The 19,031-nt window shown below is 55.5% G+C and overlaps 2 protein-coding genes across 10 annotated transcripts in view; both read left to right on the top strand.

Moving 5' to 3' along the window:
- GNB1 (G protein subunit beta 1) overlaps positions 1 to 13,077 on the top strand; it is a 90,443-nt gene extending 77,366 nt beyond the window's left edge. For all 7 annotated transcript variants that reach the window (XM_045475302.1, XM_045475297.1, XM_045475300.1 and 4 more), the window contains 5 exons: positions 6,076 to 6,142; positions 7,508 to 7,709; positions 8,571 to 8,787; positions 10,991 to 11,106; positions 11,351 to 13,077. In XM_045475302.1, coding sequence (XP_045331258.1) covers positions 6,076 to 6,142; positions 7,508 to 7,709; positions 8,571 to 8,787; positions 10,991 to 11,097 — 593 coding nt within the window. In that variant the 3' untranslated portion in view covers positions 11,098 to 11,106; positions 11,351 to 13,077. The remainder of the gene's footprint in view (positions 1 to 6,075; positions 6,143 to 7,507; positions 7,710 to 8,570; positions 8,788 to 10,990; positions 11,107 to 11,350) is intronic.
- Positions 13,078 to 16,630: 3,553 nt separating this feature from the next.
- The window catches only part of NADK (NAD kinase), a 30,142-nt gene continuing 27,741 nt past the window's right edge, over positions 16,631 to 19,031 (top strand). Inside the window, exon 1 of one of the 3 annotated variants that reach the window (XM_045475280.1) lies at positions 16,631 to 16,714. In XM_045475280.1, the coding sequence (XP_045331236.1) occupies positions 16,632 to 16,714 (83 nt within the window). In that variant the 5' untranslated portion in view covers position 16,631. Of the gene's footprint in view, positions 16,715 to 17,688; positions 17,880 to 19,031 lie in introns of those variants that run through there. The other 2 variants (XM_045475281.1, XM_045475282.1) reach the window with 2 other exon arrangements.

The raw sequence follows: 19,031 nt of genomic DNA, 5'->3' as shown, positions 1-19,031 counted from the left end.
TGTTTGCTGTCTTTGTCTCGTCTTAGAGCTGAGTGTCTGTATAATCAGTGTGGTGTTTATTACTTACGATGCCTTTCTCTGGCCTGGGTGTGAGGTTGAGAACCCTTGGTTAAGCCACGGTTGGGACGTTTTCTTGTAGAATTTTAGAAACTCGGTTGCACAAAACACACCCGTGAGCACTGTTGTCAGCAGTCATACCAGTCGGTCTTGTCTTCGTCATGTCTGAGAGTCCAAGGGGGCTCCGTTCGCTCACCTTCAGGGTAAGGCTCTTGGGAATCAGTTGTGTGCCGCTGTTGTTTCCGTGAAATATAATGGCCCACGCGGAACAGACAAGTTTCTGTCTCTAGAGTCAGTTACCCAGGGTTTGTAAACCCTTTGCCAGTACCGCAGAGAGGAAACCTCAGATGGTATGCGCTCTTGCAGAGTCAAGACGCCCTTTGGAAACGGCCACTGGACTGAATTCACAGTGATTGAGGTGGGGCACTTATTATCTTTGTTACAAATGTATGACATGCAGAATATAACTTCCCAAGTGCTGTTTTGGTGGGAATAATAACGTGAGAAATGAGGAATTTCCCTAAAGACTCCCATCTGATGACAGTGTCAGGCCTGGTGTCACAGACTGTTCTTGGAGCAGGTCCCTGCATGCTGCTAGGAAAGCTGTGACGCCGGCTTTTATGAAGGAAGGTTCCTTCCTTCATAAACCTCTCATTGCAGTGTGGACACTCTTCCCTTCCTGAGGTCGTTCTGGTCAAGGTGGCCACAGATGCATAAACGTTTGGGTCAGGAGTGTAGCCAGAGACGTCCTGGGCACAGCCTGGTGTGGTTGCTCAGCGACTGCCTTTCCTTCCTGCCAAACCAGCTGTGGTAGCTGAAGCTTCGTTTTCTAGGGACGATGTATTCATATAGTCTGAGGCAGGGTATTTTCTGTCCGTGCGAAAGCACAGCGGACCAGACCCATCGTCTAGTGAACTTGGATATGGGGGGCGGGGGGTGGAGATGTTTTCCCCTAACTCTGCAGAAGGAGTCGTAATGGGGCTGCTCTTTGGTACCCTTTTCATTGGCGGGTTAAACCTGACATGGGCCCTAGGCTTCTTGCGTGTTTGTCACAGTCTGGGAAGCACAGGTCCCACTGCTCGCTCACGAATCGCATGGACCGTACGGGCAGGAGGTGGGGGGGTGGTGGTCAGGCCGCCTGACCTGGGGCGCCTACTGGGCACAGGGGCTCACAGTGCTGTCCGCACAGTGGGCGTGCACGCCCCTTAGCTTCCCTCCGGATGGCTCCTTGGACCTCCTTTCCATCTTGCCTGCTTAGCAGCCCCGCCAGAGAGAGAGCGCCACAGGTCCTGGCCAGGCCTGCCATTGGCCACACTGGATCCCGCACCCGCCCCATCTAGCCCTTGGATCGATTGCCTAGATCCAGACCTTAGACCGTCCTGGAAGGATCATGGCAGGCTCTACTGAAAACCCTAAGACCCGAGAGGGCGAGGCCACGCAGCCTTGTGGGTGCATCTGAAGGAGTTTCAAGTCTGCTTTGTCTTCATCGGATCCCCAGCTCTGTCATTCGCCTTTCACGTTGGCCTCTCGTTGGGTGTTGTCAACCCTCCTGACTCTTAACAAAACCCTTCTTTGGCATTTCCTCACTTCCACAGCTTCGAGTTACTTCATAGGCCTTCTTTGCTTCTTAGCAGACCTCTTGAACATTGTGCTCTCACTCTTGTCTCTGCTGCCTGGCTGCAGCGCGTCCCTCAGCGTGGGGCAGGCGGCTCTTCATCCAGCTCCGGGCTGGAACGTGGTCCCTCCCAGAGTGGAAGCCGCAGCTGGCGCTGCGTAGGTGCCTGGGGCGGGGCTTTGTGTCTCCAGCTCCCAACTTTGACTTAGCCATAGTGCCCAGCGGGGCCCAGTGCTCTTGAGGGGTGGGCGTGGCTACACCACCAGCATGTGCTCGTTGTAGAAATTCGGGGAAATGCCCTGAACGTCTTCCTTTGTGTGTTTTCCTTAAATGTTTATTTTTGAGGGGCAGAGAGACCGAGCACGAGCAGGGGAGGGGCAGAGAGAGAGGGAGACACGGAATCCAAAGCACACTCCAGGCTCCGAGCTGTCAGCGCAGAGCCCGACGCGGGGCTTGAGCTCACGAACCGTGAGATCATGACCTGACCCGAAGTCGGATGCCTGAGAGGCTGAGCCACCCAGGTGCCCCTCTTCTTTTGTGTTTTTAACCTACAATCGCACCCAGAACTACTCTAAAGAGTTGAGAGAGTTCAGTGCGTGCTGATGTGTCTGTTGCTGGATGTGTGGGCAGTTTCCGGTTTGTCAGTAGTGTGAACGTTCTTGCAGGTGGATGACCCCTCAAGCCTATAGCCATTTTCTTGGGATAAATTAGCTAGCCAGGCCCTCTGGTCTCAGGGGCCACATGAGTCACTTTTCTGGGCACGTTGGTAGTCTCGGTTTTGCTCTCTCTGGGTCGGCACCTTCTCCAGATGCAGAAGTAGGCGTCTCTGCTCCTCTGGCAACAGCTTCCCAGCCAGGCAGCACACTCTGTCGGTACGTCCTGCCTCTGTCCTCCAGGCCTCAGCCGACAGCACACCCTGGTGTCCCCCATGGTCCTTGACCCAGGGACCTGTTCTCTGCACTGTCTCATGTCAAGCCTCCTCTCTCTGGACCGTGTGGCACCCTTGTCCCTGCACTGGGCTGTCCCCCAGCATGTCCTGCCACTGTTATCCATGGTCTCCATGAGGCGTAAAGGAACACTCTTGTGCCTTTGCACCTCCAGATTTGGCACCCATGTGTGTCGGGGTCTGTTTTCCCAGCCCCTCTGTAAGGCTCTCAAGAGCCAGCAGCACCACTGGCTGGCCACTGTGTAGCATACGGCCACACCTGGTGGGGGCCATGTTCGCCCGAGGTAACCCCCCCGCCCTCTACCACACACACACACACGCGCACACACACACACGATGGGATTCATCTCTACCCGAGGTGACTCCTTCCCCCCCCCCCCACACACACACACGCGTGTGTACACAAACAGCCCTCCCAGGGAATTTATTCATTCTTCAGTTTTAAAGATGGTAACTGCCACTGGTCGTTCAGGACTTAGTGCACCGGCGGCTCTGTCCCCTGGCAGTTCTCTGGCACCATCCGCAGTCCACGGGGGGGACGGCAGCTCATCAGAGAACGCAGTGCCAGTTAGCCACCGTGTGAGGATTGAGTTGCTTGTTTCTGATTTGCGAGCCCACATTCTGAAGCCTGACTGTGCCCAGCCAGGCGGCTCCTGTGAGACCGTCCTGGTGTCGGAGTTCACGGAGTGCCGTTCGTTGGGCCCTTCTGCAGGCTTCCCTTCCACGCTCACAGGCCTTGGGATGCAGAGTTTGTGTTAGACGGGCCCCATCACGGTGCTGTTGAAGCTTGTTAGCCTCGGTCCAATTTTTCTTTGTGGAGGAAAAAAAAATTCATAAAAAACAACATCTACCTGGTTATTGTTTCTTCCTCTCGATGTACAAATACAAAGCGGACCACAGAAATGAGTTATCAGATTGTGAGCAGGAAGCCCTGACTTTGTTTAATTAAAAGTAATATTTGTGTATGTGTTTTGAAAGCTCAGACTACAGAAAGTTAGGAAATGAATGTGGGAGACCGTCGTCCCCGGCACTGCCCCTGCCCCACTCTGAGCCCGGCTGTGCTGCCACAGCCTCTCAGGACCACCCTGCCCTCCTCTTCACGGCATCAGTCTTAGTCTTAAGACCTTCTGTGACTTCCTGGTGCCACCTGTTGTTTTGTAAGTGGGATCATTTCCCACAGCCTTCCTGGCTCCTAATAACTGCTGCTTGCTGATCATCGGAGGCCCTGAAGAGTCCCCACCACTTTACCAGCTGACGCGGCATGCCGTCTCTGGTTCTTGGCCGGGGCGGGGGGAAGCTCATCGGTTCCACCTGGCTGGACCACAACCTGTGTGATACACGAGGTGGACAGAGGCCGTCTTGGAGGTCATGTTTCTTTGGGTCTTTGACCTAGGAGTGCCCTGCCTGGCCCTGCACGGGACACTGCTGGTGCCGAGTCTCCACGGCTCTTCTCTCCTGACCTCCTTGTGCTCCCAAGTCAGACGGGCTGAGGCTGTGATAGTGCAGCATGAGGGCCACCTCACAGGACGGTGTCGCACGCCCAGGGCTGGCTTTCGGAAGGGAGGGACATTTGAATTGACTTGAGCGATGGCAGAGTAGCCAGGAAGCAGATGCTGTTCTTGGAGAGGAACTTGGGCAGAGCCTCAGCAGTATGAGGGACAGGACCTGGGGGTGCACTGAGCAGCTGGGGACCAAGGGTCACATGCACGGTGTGGATTTGTTATCAGGTGATCTTTCCACACAGGCTGCTCCTCTCCTAGCTGGGCATTGATTCACCTGTGGAGTCCCTAGTGTCCCTCTGGACAGACATGACATGGCCTTCGAGAAGTGCTTGACCACACATTCTTTTCTTGTCTTTGTTTTAATGTTTATTTGTTTTGAGAGGGAGAGAGGGGGAGAGAGAAAGAGAATCCCAAGCAGGCTCTGTGCTCAACACAGAGCCTGACTTGGGGCTCGATCTCATGACCGTGATGAGATCACTACCTGAGCCAAAAGCAAGAGTCAGTCACTTAACTGACTGAGCCACTCAGGTGCCCCTACACATCCTTTTCTAGGCACATAGCTGATATTTAAAAATTGTCATCCAGGGGCGCCCGGGTGGCTCAGTTGGTTAAATGTCCGACTTAGGCTCAGGCCATGATCTCACTGCTCGTGAGTTCGAGCCCCGCGTTGGGCTCTGCTGACGGCTCGTGAGGCTCCGAGCCTGGAGCCTGGGACCTGCTTCAGATTCTGTCTCCATCTCTCTGCGTCTCCCCACTCGTACCCTGTCTCTGCCTCTCGGTCTCTCTCAAATATAAATAAGCATTACAAAAGTTGTCCTCTCCAAATATTTTGGTAACATCTCAGATAAATGCTTCATTTTCCCTGTATTCTTATACTTTCCATACCAAAACCGTTCCATGGGTTTCTTCTTTGTGTATTTGTTTTTATTTTACCGATCTTCACAGCGTCACCCAGGGTCCTCATGTGGACTGGCAGAGGTGCCCTGTCCTTGTAAGAGCACACCTGTGTGACCGCCTGGCTGGACGGGGCAGGGCGGCTCTGGCACCATCCTGGCCACCAGCCCACTGGGCACACGCCTTACGGCGGGCAGGGGGAGGGCGGCGTGCTGCACTTCTAATTCTTCGAGTCACTTACAGTAGAACAAAACTATAAACCATGATCCACAGAGCTAATTAAGTAGAAATCCTAGTGTGTAGGTACTGAAAAACTGATTTTCTGTTTTACCTTTCCTCATGTCAAAAGCTGATCGAGGTTGGGGATCTCAGTGTGCCCCACTGCCAGCATCCCGGCGTCGGCACCGCAGCTCTGCCTCGCCTCCCACACGCTCAGGCGCCATCCAGCCATTTCCACGCCAACTTGCGTACTCTAGCTGGCATCCTGTAGAAAACCCCGCCGCCCCGCTTGGCGCCCCGATCCCAGCTCTGGCTGTGCCTTCCTGGAGGATTCAGGAGGCCTCCGCAGACCACCCTTTCCCATTCCTTCCCTAACATGTACATACGTTGTCTCTCCCTCCTGGGATGTGAGCTCACACCCCAGGAGGGAGAGAAACAGCCCTCTGATCACAGATGTGTTCCAGGTGCCCACAGGGCTGCCCTCCAGGCACCAGCATAAGTTCTTGTGGGATGAGTGGATGTGGGAGCGGAAAGGGAACCCCTGTCCCCACATACGGATCAGAGGGAGAGAGAGCGCAAGACACCTCCCAGGGTGCGGGGCAGAGGGCTCGTGGCCTCTCCTCTGAGCTGGCATCCGCTCCTCCCGGCCTGTGGGCTGTGCCACCTTGTTTGTTCATTACTGCATGTGGGGCGGGGCGGGGGGCGGCTGGCAAGCGTTGGTCTACACCTAGATGTGGAACTTGCAGGTGTGTTCATTCTGCCAGTGTGTTTTCTATTTACAGGACCTTAGAACTGTGGGCGGGGGCTTGCAGATCAGGGCCATCTTCTGGTTTGTTTTCCAGGTTACCTGTCCTGCTGCCGCTTCCTGGATGACAATCAGATCGTCACCAGCTCTGGGGACACCACCTGGTGAGCACCTGTGCGCGCTGCCTTCTCATACTGCTCACCTCAGACGTGTAGGAAATAAGACTCTTGGCATTAATCAGGCCATCTTTTATTAATTTGAAGTGGCCGTGAGGTGTCAAACACAAATTCATGAGCGATGAGCAAATTCCTTGTACTCTTGATAGATTTTAAAGTTCAGAGTTTAATTTTGAACAACGAAGGACTGACTCATAGGCATCGCAGCTGTAGGTGACATGCCTGTTTTTCTTTCCCCTGGCCACACTCCGTCTGGGCAACTGTTGGCATCCCTTTGGGGAGCGGGTCCCCTCTGAGCGCTGTGTCACTGTGGACTCTGAGCCGAACTGAGGAGGAGCAGGGCTTCCCATGTCAAGTGCACTGTCTCAGCCTGCCTCGGTTTGAGCTTCTACCTTACAGTTAGAAGCCCACTTAACCTCTAGAACATTAAATGATCAGATAGGAGTCATTTCAGACTTAAACCGTCGTCAGGGGCTTTTCTGGGCTTTGTGGCATGATGTGGCAGCATGCCCTATGCCGGGTCCCGACTCCCCTATCCAGCTTGTCCTCTTTGTATAAATCGTATAGGTTCACAAAAGACTTACAATGTAGCCTGTCCGTTTTCGGAAGAATTTCTTTATTAGAAGATATTTTTTTAAAGCTGGAGTCCTGGACGTGATTCCTTCCTTGCTGTAGTCCCTCCAGGCCCTAGCAAGGAACCCCCCCTGCGCTGTCAGCCTGTAAATGGTGTAACCGGATTTGCATCTGAGCCAGAACCAAGCAGCTTTCGGTGCTGCTGCTTCCTGGGGCTTGAAACACAGAAGTGGCCCATGCTCCACCCGCAGCACAGTCGACGTCTCACCTTTGTACCCTTTAAATAGCTGCTCATCAGACATCCACGGGACACCGAACTCAGGGACTCTCCCGTTTGTGTCTCCCGAGGAAGGCCGTGGGACCCGCGCCTTGCCCTGAGCCATTTGTTGACCTGGTGTCGTCTCCGTGTCTTAGCCCGTGGCACCCCGGAGGGCAGCGAGCTGGCTGCAGCAGATCTGTGCCCGTGTGGGGCACTGGCCAGGAGCCCCTGCTGCTCCTTGCAAGCCCACATGGGGCACAGGTCACTGGCTCCCCCTTTGTTGGTGTTTGAGTTGGTGTAGAGAGAACAGCTACTCCAAAGCCTGTGGCCACATTCTCGTCTGTGTTTTGTTTGGGTGCTTGGTTTCCCTTCCACACAAAGCCACATTATGACATTTAGATTTGTCTTCAGTAAAAGCACAGAGGTTTACTGTGGTCCTGGGGTGGTTTGAAGGACAGTTTGTCACATGACTGCTTGTCTGACAAAGTGAGGTGACTGCATGTTTTGTGTTCTTGCTGCAGTGCTCTTTGGGACATCGAGACCGGCCAGCAGACGACCACGTTCACTGGACACACTGGGGACGTTATGAGCCTCTCTCTCGCTCCTGACACCAGACTGTTTGTCTCTGGTGCTTGTGATGCTTCAGCCAAACTCTGGGATGTGCGAGAAGGGATGTGCCGGCAAACTTTCACCGGCCACGAGTCTGACATCAATGCCATCTGTGTGAGTTGGGGGTTCAGCTGTGGGTTGGGGTCCTTTGCCAGCTGTTAGCGAGTTAGATTGCTTTCTGTATACCGTGGAACACACCATTAAGCTTTAAAATGTTTTCAGGAGTGGATGTCTCCTCTGTGTAACTATAACCTAATTTACAAAAACTCCTGTAGAAAGCTTAGACGTGATGTGCTCTGTCATCCTTGTGAGGCCGGCTGATTCTGTGCTGACTGTTCATCTCACAGACATTGGCGATGGGCCTACAGTGTGCAGGCCCTGGGATGAGCCAGCGATTGGTGTCCTGGGCTTCCCTCTAGTTGGGAAGCAGACAAGGCAGTAGTTGACCCAGTCAGCACAGTCTCTTAGGAGTGGGGGGCGGAGGGGGGGCAGAGGCTGAACCTTGAGCAGGAACCTTACACGCTCAGCCTCCTCCCCGTGGTTGGGGCGCAGCCAGCTGAAGGAGCCTTCCCGTTGCCGCGTCACCCTGACGTGATGGGGGTTGCAAGAAGATGTGGAGGGTGGTATCTGGTTGGTCAGGGCTGGGCATTCCTCCCCCGCTTTTCCTCCACGAGGCTAGTCCAGCTGGTGGCAGTGCTCAGGGGTGACCACACTCTTCCTGTTCCCTTGGGAAACAGTTGATCATGAAAGGAAGGCTACTCTGTGGGGAAGACGGCCGCCATGCCTGCCCCAGTACCGACGCCCTCCCTTCCGGATGCCCAGGCAGCTGCCGCTCTGCTTCCCTGTGTCTCCAGAGTCCGGCCCCTGCTGACCCTTTCCTCCTGTGCGGGCAGCAGCCCTGCTGTGGGCCGGTCCTGTTTCCACTACTTCTCTCTGTGCATTTGCCTACTCTGTCGGCTTGCTTTCTCTTTCTAGTTCTTTCCAAATGGCAATGCGTTTGCCACTGGCTCGGATGATGCTACCTGCAGGCTGTTCGACCTCCGTGCGGACCAGGAGCTCATGACTTACTCCCATGACAACATCATCTGTGGGATCACCTCGGTGTCCTTCTCCAAGAGTGGGCGCCTGCTCCTTGCAGGGTACGACGACTTCAACTGCAACGTGTGGGACGCGCTCAAGGCCGACAGGGCAGGTGGGTGCTCGCTGGGCCTCCTGGGCCTCCTAGGCACTGAGGGCTCACCTTTGAGGATGGACCTGACTCCCAGAGGCTGGAATATTTGGGTTTGCGCACATGATGCCGGTAAGAAGCACATGCTGTGCCCGAGTATATCTGCCTGCCCTGTGGTGTGGCCGGTGGAAGGACAGGGGACAGGCCAGGGTGTCTGCGCTCAGGGTCTCCAGCACGTTGGCTTCCCTGGCACCAGATCTCCTTACACGCACTGTGTGGGGTGCATGGAGACCACCATGGTGGGCGAACAGCTGCTGGGTCTTCAAGGCCCTACCTTGCTTTCTCTCTCCACCGGCTGTACGTGGTGGAACCGTGTCATCTATGGGGCACAGGCTTGGGCAGGTCTAAAGTCTCAAGTGCACACGTCAAAGGCAAGTGTGTGGCTGTAAAGGGCATTAAAACACAAGTTGTACAGGGTTGCCTGACTGGCTCAGTCAGTAGAGTGTGTGCATCTTGATCTTGCGGTTGTGAGTTCAAGCCCCATGTTGGGTGTAAAGATTACCTAAAAATAAAATCTTAAAAAAAAATTAGAAAATAAAACACAAATTGTACAAAAGGTGAGAAACATCCTGTATTAAACGTGGACAGTCAGGCAGCTGAATTTCAGAATCTTTCAACCCAGTTAATCTTGGCAGGGGGAAGAAGGGAGCATGACTTGGGGTCTTCTGGGGGGGTCTTACCTTGACGTCCCACTTTCTGATGGATCTTTACCCACCCTGGGCTGAATTCCCCTCCTGCCCCCCCTCCCTCTTGCATACCTCTTGCTCCCACTGCCCCGACAGTTTTCTGGTCCTGGTGCCACAGCAGAGGACACTGTTCCATCCAGCTGAGTCTGTCTCTTTACTCAGCTGTGACACTAAGGAGTACAGGAAATGGACACGGATTCTCTGAAATTAGCCATCAGATTCTTCCGACCAGACGTGGAATGTTCTGGATGATAATTACCTTTTTTTTTTTCTAATTTTTTTTTTTTAATGTTTCTCTTTGAGAGAGAAAGAGAGACAGAGCACGAGTGGGGGAGGGGCAGACAGAGGGGGACATAGAATCGGAAGCAGGCTCCAGGCTCCGAGCTGTCAGCACAGAGCCCGATGCGGGGCTCGAACGCCCAAACTGTGAGATCATGACCTGAACCGAAGTTGGAGGGTTAACTGAGCCACCCAGGTGCCCCTGGCTGATGATTATCTAAGCACAGGTGACTGAACGTCAACAGGAGGCTTGTCTCACTGTGGGGTCAGCATAGAGTCACTGTGTGACATCCCATTGGCCCCTCTTGCTTCAGTGTCCAGCTCTCTGTTTTGTGCCCTGTGCTAGGCTCCAGGGGTTACAAACAGATGAACAGCCCACAGGCTTACACTCTTGGGTTCTAATTGCCCTGAGATTGGAATGGTTGGCTTTTTTTATTATGATTTAGATTTCTTTTCTTTTTTTCTTTCTTTTTCTTTCTTTCTTTCTTTCTTTCTTTCTTTCTTTCTTTCTTTCTCTCTCTCTCTCTCTCTCTCTCTCTCTCTCTCTCTCTCTCTCTCGCTTTCTTTCTTTTTTGTTTTTATTATATTTATTTATTTATTTTGAGAGGGGGTGAGGAGGGGCAGAGAGAGAATCTCAAGCAGGCTCCATGGTCAGCGCACAGCCTGACCTGGGGCTGAATCTCACGAACGTGATGAGATCATGACCTGAGCTGAAATCGAGAGTTGGACGCTCAACTGACTGAGCCACCCAGGTCCCCCTATATTTCATTTTTTATTTAAGCTTCTTACCACAGTGAATACATTCAGGAGTTGGTGCCAAAGGTCCTAAGTTATTCACTGTGTGTGTCTGTACCTTTTTATTGTGTATGTTCCTTGTCATCACGGCTGTCTTAAAAACAGACTTCTTACCGGGGCCTCCAGTGCGTCTCTGTTGTGTGTGAACACTTCCCTGTGGCTGTAGGTGTGGTCCATGTTGTTTTTAAGAGAGGAGTATAGTGAGCTGCACTCGCCTTGGACCAGCGTGGTTTCTCTGCCTCCCGGTGTCCTTCCCTGCCACTGGGACATTGCAGAGGAGGGGCCTTGGCGTTCTGGGTATGCTTCCGCGGGTGGCCCTGCCAGCCAGCCCTGCATAGCATCGCCGCGTCGCCCCCAGGTGGGGCACCTCTGGGTCCTGGAGTGACTGGGCTGTCATCTGCTCTCAGGTGTCTTGGCCGGGCACGACAACCGCGTCAGCTGCCTGGGGGTGACTGACGATGGGATGGCCGTGGCGACGGGGTCCTGGGACAGCTTCCTCAAGATCTGGAACTAACGTCGACAGGTAATGCAGCAGCCAAGGTGCCCTCCCTGCGTGCACGTCTGTGTATGTATTTCACACGGCACATAGGATGTCACAGTTGCTAGATTAATTCGATGTAGAGCTGATCTGGAACTGTGCTCAGGTGAGCGTTACATCCACCTGAGGTGACGTGTCCTTAGGGCAGACGGGCGGGATGGTGGGGAGAGCAGGGGCAGTGAGTGTGGGTGTTCTCTGTTTATATTGCTTTAAACTCTGTTTAAAACAGCAGGTGGACGTCGTGGCGACTGGAAGACCATTCCAACCTTGAAGCGTTACAGTGATAGCATTTCCTCTCCACCCCTACTAACGTGGACGCCCTGCACCCCCTCAGAACTTCAAAAGGGCAAGGCCTTTTCCTTCACTTATTGCTGAAACCAAGAGCACAATTCCCATTAAGAGAACCTCTGTGCTGTAAACTGAGACAAAATTGTGCATTCCTTCCGGGACCATCGTCTTTGTTCTTTTTTGTCTGGAATGAATTTAAAAGGAAATACCATAATAAACATGTTAACCAGAAGGTAAACTTGAGTGTAATTGTGAGACAGACACACCTTTTCACTAGTTCATTTGAATTTCAGGTCAGTGACCCTATTTTGTGCTGTTCACGCAAAACAAGTGGAGGATTTTATCTCGTAACTGGTTCTAAATTTCAGGTTGTGTTTGTAACAGGATTTTGCAAACATTCATATTTCCTTCTTAAAATATATTCCTTTACGTTCAGTAGTTCAACAGAGGAAGAGGGTCTGGTGCAGCCTCTCTGAAATTGTTAATGATGTAAACTGAGTCCCTCAGTTTTTTATTTTTTGTCCTGTGTCACGTAATTGTTACGCACAAACACGGCCTAGAAAGGAAGACAGACGCTAATCAGGAAAGGAAGCAAGCACACGCCGTGGATGGTCTTGAACGCGTGATGAAGTCTACTCCAGTTAGGCACCTGTTCCTCCCCGCCCATCCTCCCTGCCTTCTCGGTTCAGTTCTTAATCTCACAGCGGGTTTCCTTGTGAAGTTGGAGGGAAGGAAGTCCATGATAATAGCCTAACGCTACCCTGTGCCCCGCCCCCAGCCGTCAGGAACCTCTGTTTTCAAGAGAGGCGCCCGTCCCGTGCTTGGATAGTCAGTCAATTATTTGTGTATGAAACCATGTACAAATCAATGTTTTGAAAATAATGATCTCAAACTTTCTAAGTTAAATTTTAAAAAATTTGATCGTTTGCCATATTGGGTGGGTTTACTCTTAGAATCGCATGCTGTAGAAATGCTCAAAAGTGCATCCAGGACTCAGTCCTTAGATGTTCTTTTTCTTTTAAGAAATAACCTCTTTCAAGTTGTAACCATCGCGGCTCTGTCCACTTCTTGCTGCCATTCTGTGCACCGGAAGCAGTACAGCGAGCAGCCCCTCGCGCTTGGGTGGCAGGATGAGTCACTGTTTGCTTTCTTTCTTTTAAAAAAAAAAAAAAAAAAAAAAAAAGCCCTGTTGCAAAGGATTGCCGTTGGACCCGGGGGTGGGGGGAGCAGGGGGTAGAGACCCGGCCTTCCTCTGCCAACTCTCTTGGCCTGTCTCTGCCGTGGGACCAGCCTTCTGCATCTGAGGCGGGTCGTCGTATAACACCCACGCCTCCCCGGTCCCGCTGGAGGCCAGGGGACAGCGGCGCCGTGGGCTGCCTCCCTGCACCCGAGCCCGCTCCACAGCAGCAGCGGGGGCTTCTCTCCGTCCTGTTTCCGCAGCATCCTGTACAGAACTGCGCGGTGCCGGGCAGTAGGCCAGGGGCTGGCAGGGAGAAGAAACACGAGCCCTCCTTCCCTCCCATCCACACCTCTGTAGGAGCTCTCTGCACCCCGTGCCCTCACTGTATTTAATTTTAAAGTCAGTGTATTGCAAGGAGGCTGGATGCGAGATAGATACTATATTAAACTGTACTGTTATTTAAGATGTAATAAAGCGGTTTGACATGAGGGACTTGGGTGTGGCTGCTTATTTGCCAGGCTGTTTGGGCTCGTGACACAGCCGTCTTCCCCTGGCCGCCCTACTCGGTGACGTCGGCTGGATGTGGTCGTGTGGGCAGTGGCATGGCTGCCTGCTTTTCTGCCATGCCTTTTGTCCCCATCGCCAAGAGTCCCTGAAAGGAGGGTTGGGTCCTCGGCCGGCCCCACGCAGTAGCAGCGCCCCAGCAGTTCTGCCACCGTCGGGGCCCAGCCGCCCTTCCCCCACCTCTCAGGCCACTGCCCAGCGCACGAGGAGCGTCCCCAGGCGCCGTCCTGCCAGGGTCTCTCATCTTCGGGGCCTGAGGCCCTTACCTCCTCCTCCCTCCGTAAGATCTAGGACGTTACTCCAGACACATGCTTTCCTTCTGACTGAGGTTTTTATCTCCATCTGGATAAAAAGAGCGGCATCTTATAAGAAAAACTGAGTATCTCCCCCAAAGTGTGAGAAACCACTCGGAACGGGCATACCCTGAAGGACCTCCACCAGGGCCCCGTCCCTTCCTCATGTGTGTATGTATAACCTCATACAAGGTTATAAAAGGTGACTCGGTAGTTTTCTTGGGTTAAATGCTGGTACTTTTTTCATAAATAAGTGAAGACTGCTCTCCATGGGAAGTACTCCCGCCTGAGGCTCTCTTCTCCAATTACCAGCAAGACAGAGCAGCAGGAGGAGCGGGTGCATTTCTCCCGTGCGTTTCTGCCACGACCAGGGGTGCCGTCTCCCCAGGGACTGGCAGCCTGAATGCTAGGTTTGCCTGGCTTCAACCTCCTCCCCCACTGCTCTCTGAAAGACCCTGCCGGCTGTCTTACAAAATGCCAGGGAGCATCCGAGGTGCTCCTGGGGCTGATGACTGGAGTCCTTGGGAGGGAGGTTCTCCCGGGAGCAGAAAGCAGGTGGTTATCCTGCACAGAGGTACACCCTGGGAGGGGGTACAATGGAACCTCAGCAAGGACTGGTAGCCCACAGAGGCCCACGTGTTCCCTCTGTCCTTCAGTGCCCCAGCCTGGCACCCGGCATGTCCCCTGCTCGCTGACCTGCCCCTGCATGGTGCAGCTAGCTCTCAGCTGGCTCTGAGATCACTGTCCCACTTTCTCAGCAAAGCAGCCACTGGAAACAGGTACTAGTAGGGGCATCTAGAAAGTGGCCACCTCGCTGTGCAGAAGTGAAGGGACACCTGCACAGCCAGGGTGGACTGTGTTCATTTTCAACCTTCAGGCACAAAACTCAAGCCTGCACGGACTGAGCAGGACCCTTTAGCACTTAACCTCTGCTGCCTGGACAGCCCTCGGAAAGTGACTTCTCGCTCTTTGCCATGCGTCCCCTTCCAGGGTGCTGGCCGTGCTCCCTCCCCTTCCTCCAGTCTCCCCTGAGACTTCCACCCCTCCTGTCCTAGTCATGGCCCTGCCCTTGTGGGCACCTGTTGCAAGTGTGCTGTCCAAGCTCCACACAGAGCCCTTGGGAGGCTGGACTGAGCTGGGGCCTCTCGGTGACTTCTAGGGTTCTGTCCCCACCATGCCCACTCAGTGTTGTGCCCCAGACGGATACTGGGGGCTTCTGCCACCCCCCACAGTGCCTGATCCTCAACGTGGCCCCACCAGCCCTGCGGGCTGCCCTGAGGGGTGTGCTGTCCAGGCAGGGGCCCTCCTCTTCCTAGCGCTCTGTCTCCCCCAGCTCCCCACTCCTGGAGTCCAGTCAAAGCCTTCCCGGAGCTAGGGCCACACTCTGCCCCTCATGTCCTCGCTGCAGGTTACTCGGCCGGTGCCCCAGATTCCCTGAGTGAAAACCGCACACAACAAAAGCACCTGTTCCCTAGAGGCCTTGTGAGAATTCATCAAGCCCCTTTGTGCAGATGCCAGACCCCACCCACCGCAAGCTGGCACTGCCTCTGCCCCTCTGTAGCTCCTCCTAGCTGGTGGGGGTGGGGGGGCTGTCCCTTTGCTAACCACCCTGGCGAGAAGTTCACGGTCTACTCCAAGATCTTGTCCCCTGCTGGACCGTGTGCCTGGCACCTAGCAGGCCTGCAGGAAGAAGGGCTTCCTTCCACACTCGGTCACCCAAAACCACTCCCACCAGGAGGGAGCCAAGTTGGCAATTCCAGACACTGGCCCCTGGAGAGGAATAGGTAAGGAGGGGCTGGACTTGCCCTGTGCACGCTGGCTAGAGGCCTGGGGCTGGGGGTATGGACAAGATGACTTCTGAATAGCCCGAGACACCCACCTCCACAGGGAGCCTTGGTCCTTCCCTGCCGCCCCTGTCACCCAGGCTCCTGGCCACTTCCCCTTTTGGGTGCTGGGCAATCTCTGTTCACCCTCTCACCCGTCAAGCACAGTTGAGGCCAACTTCCACGTGAGCTGGGGGCAGGACTCCAAGGAGTACCCGCTTCACCTGAGAGCTGCGCTCGAGACTGCACTTAAAATCCAGGACCCCCCACCCTGTCTGAATGAGTCCAGCTCTAGGCAGGCAGCCTGTCCGGCGCTACCCTCCATGGCCCGGGCTTCCTTCTTCCACCACCTAACCCACCCGCCCTGATATCCCCCATCATTCAACCCTCCGAAGAGGGTACATCTAGGTTTTAGGGGTCTGAGGCTTAAATAAAACAGGAATCCCAAGTCACATTTAAGAAAATACAAAGAAACAAATACGAGCGTTGGGAAAGGTCACCCTTGAGACCCTCTGAGGCAGAACCCTCTTCCTCAGCCCAGCCCAAACTAGCTAGCCTGCCTAGCATCTACCCACCCCCCACCCCCATCCTCACACCAGCCATTGTCCTTGGTGCTGGCCCTTCCCTCTCCCCACCAAGCCTGGCTTATTCCTACTCCGCCTTTGGACTCAGCCCAAGCCAAACGGCCTCTAGGAACCTTCCGGATGCCTTAAAGCACCCCACCCCTCCCAGCATCGGCTTCCATTACTACTGGCCAGCCTTGGGGGGGGGGGGGGCCTGGTGGGGGTTTCCATTACTACTGACCAGTGTTTGATGGGGCAGAGTGGGACCCGGGCCTACTGGGAAATTTTGCACAATCCGGGTCAGGTGAAGGAAGCCACAGCCCCTGTTTTTTCATCTCTGAAATGGGGAAGCACCCTCTGAGGTCTGGGTGGACAGAGGCTTTCCATTATTGCAAACACTGACACAAGTTCCCTTTAGAGAGGGACACACAGGAAGGGCCCTGCTGTGTGAACTCGGCTAGCCGTAAGGCTGGCTCTTCTGCCTTGGTGCCTTCTCTATAGACTCTTCCTAATCTAGAAGGTTCTTGGGAGGCCTAGCCCAATGCCTGGAACATAGTAAGCGCTGGCTCAAGCATTAGTAGTATTATGTTAATGACCATATCCCAGATGTGCAGCTCAAAAGGCTTCTCCTGTGGGTGTGGCTGGCGGTCACTTTAGGGAAGTGGTGGCGTTTCCAAAACAACCAGAAAAGGAAGTTACAGAGCTTGAGAAATCACCCCAAATTCCTGCCATCCTTGGCCCCCTTTCCACTCACTCTTGGTGACCCCGCTGCCCAGTGGCCCCAAGACAGCAGGGAGACATGTCCTGTCTTGTGCCCCTCTGTGTTTCAAGTCTCTGGACACAGGGCCAAGAGACCCCGCCAGAGAAGACTGACAACAGCAGGTATGGGGGTTGTGGAAACCTGGAAGTCAGGCGGTTTGCAGAGTACTCCAGTCTATACGAGGTGGGGGACACCTGAGTGTACACAAGGAATAATGGTTGGCACTTGGGAGCCCAGGCAGATTACCAAGCACCCAACAGTGCACTGCCCGGGGTTCCTCTACAGTGACCCGCATCAGCTTATTCATAGATGTGTCCCAGGAGCCTGGCACACTATTGGGAGACTTGACTCCTGGGTGGATTGGGGAAGGCCTGCAGCGAAGGTACAAAGTGGGCACTGTGGCCTTGGTCCCCTTCCTCCCTCCTGTCTGGGTCCTGCAGTGGTGGTGGGAAAGGGGGGAGGGGAGGACAGTGCTAGCAAGTCACCGTACAGTGGCCCCTCTGACATCCCAAGCCTAGAGCCCCTGCAGTCCAAGTGGTGTGCAAGTCCCTGCCAGGCTGCGTGGGGTGGACGAGGCCCCTGGTAGCCAGCCCAGGCCGCCCCCTTCCAGCTGTCCTGGGAGGGAGGGGCCCGTGCTGCCGCAGCTGCTCACAACGAGTTTTGGTTCCCCAAACATGTTCCTTCTCCGCAGATTCATACCCTGCCAGTTACGGAATCCTAGGCGGGTGCTGTCACCACTCGCGGGGCCGAGGCCAGCCCACCCTAACCGCGGTGGTGGGGAGCTGGGACAGCCAGGGGGCAGGGGAAGGGGGTGCCAGCCCAGCGGACTGACGGACGAGTATCCGAAGCGGCGGGGTGACCGAGATCCAAGGTTCTTCCTCCCGGAGGCCGCCGTCGGGGGCGCGGCGGCCGAAGGCCCACCCCAGATCCCAGGCTCCCCGGCCCCAGGCCCCGACCCCAGGCCCCGAGCACAGCCCCGCCTTTCCCATCCCAGACCCAAGTCCTTGCCGGCCGAACCACGTGCGCGGGGGCGTGGCGCGGGAAGGGCGCATGCGCGGCGCGTGGCGCATGCGCGGCGCGGGCGCGCACGCGTGCGCACTGGCTGTATTGCTGCTCGGCGGGCCGGCGCCGCGGTCCCGGCGGCCGTGGGGCGGGGGGCGGCCATGGGGCGGGGGGAGGCCGCGGCGCCGGGGGCCGGCTAGCGACGGCGAGCGGCGGCGGGGCGGCGGGGCCCGCGGGCTCGGCCCGGAGAGGGGACGGCCCCGCAGGCGCCCGGGGCAGCGAACGGTGAGTGCGCGCGGCCGCTCGGCCCTGCCCTCCGCCCGCGGTCGCCGCCGCCCGTGGTCGCGGGGCCGCCCGGAGGCCGGGTATCGGCGGGGGGAGGTGTTGGCGGCGCGATCCCGCCGGCCGACGGGGTGTGGGCCTGAGGGCGCGACCCCCGACTTGGCCCGCGACGACTGCCTCCTGAGTCGGCCCCTTGGCGGGCAGCCTGGCGGGTCGGCCCTCGCCGGCAGGTCGGGGTCACCGGAAAGCGCCCCGCACTCGGTGCCGGACACCCACCGGTGACCCGCGGCGGCTGGAACCCGCGGGCGTCTCGGGCCGGGGTCGCTCCAAGCAAACGGATGCCTTTGGTTCTGAGTAACAGGTTACTTTTCCTTTCCCGTCTTGGGGCGCAACTGTCTCACGTGGAAGACTTCCTCATTCGGTTTGGGAATACGCCCTGGCTTTAACCAAGTGACTTGCTTTCCCATCTTTCCGGATGACGCCATTCAAGGACTCTTTCCCCCAGTTCCGCTTACCCCCCGCACCTCCCCGTCCCTGGGCCTTGCACACCCCGGGCCTTTCTTCACTGGGACCTTTGCCCCCGCCACCTGGTGACTTGAGGACAGGGACAGGTGCCAGTGCAGTGCCTAGCCCAGTGGCTCCGCTTGGAGGTGAGCCTTCCTGATGGGTCTGGGATTTCTGTTTTTTGTTTTTAATTTGCCGGCAGGCCTGTGTTGCCAGCACAAAACCCGTGATGGTAGAGGGTTCTCCCAGACGCTGGCCCAGCAGCAGTCAGTCCTTCCTTGGGCAGTGGAGGTGGCTGATAAGTAAAAGGGGAAACAGTTGATTTTATTGAGTTTACCACCTGAGAAAAGGTCGGTTTAACCTGCAGAATGAAGAGGCGGGTGTTTTATTATGGGAGTTGATGGCCCCACATCTTTATTACCCAAATCACCACTTTTCTCAAAGCATGGATGTTACAACAGCCAGAGGGAGCTTCAGGAAGCAGGCCCAGCTCCCAGGGGAGGGAATGTGCAGGGACAGTGCACTTAGACCTGCAGGGCTGCCTCCAGCAGGGTCACTGCCGTCCTATTACACCTGTTGACGGGCGGGTGCAGCCGCCTGTCTATAAAAGCCCCCTTCGGATCTCGAATCCTGTTCAGTTTATGGGGTTTC

The sequence above is a fragment of the Leopardus geoffroyi genome, chromosome C1 (genome assembly GCF_018350155.1).
Source record: "Leopardus geoffroyi isolate Oge1 chromosome C1, O.geoffroyi_Oge1_pat1.0, whole genome shotgun sequence".
Taxonomy (NCBI): domain Eukaryota; kingdom Metazoa; phylum Chordata; class Mammalia; order Carnivora; family Felidae; genus Leopardus; species Leopardus geoffroyi.
This window is presented reverse-complemented; position numbering and strand designations above follow the sequence as displayed.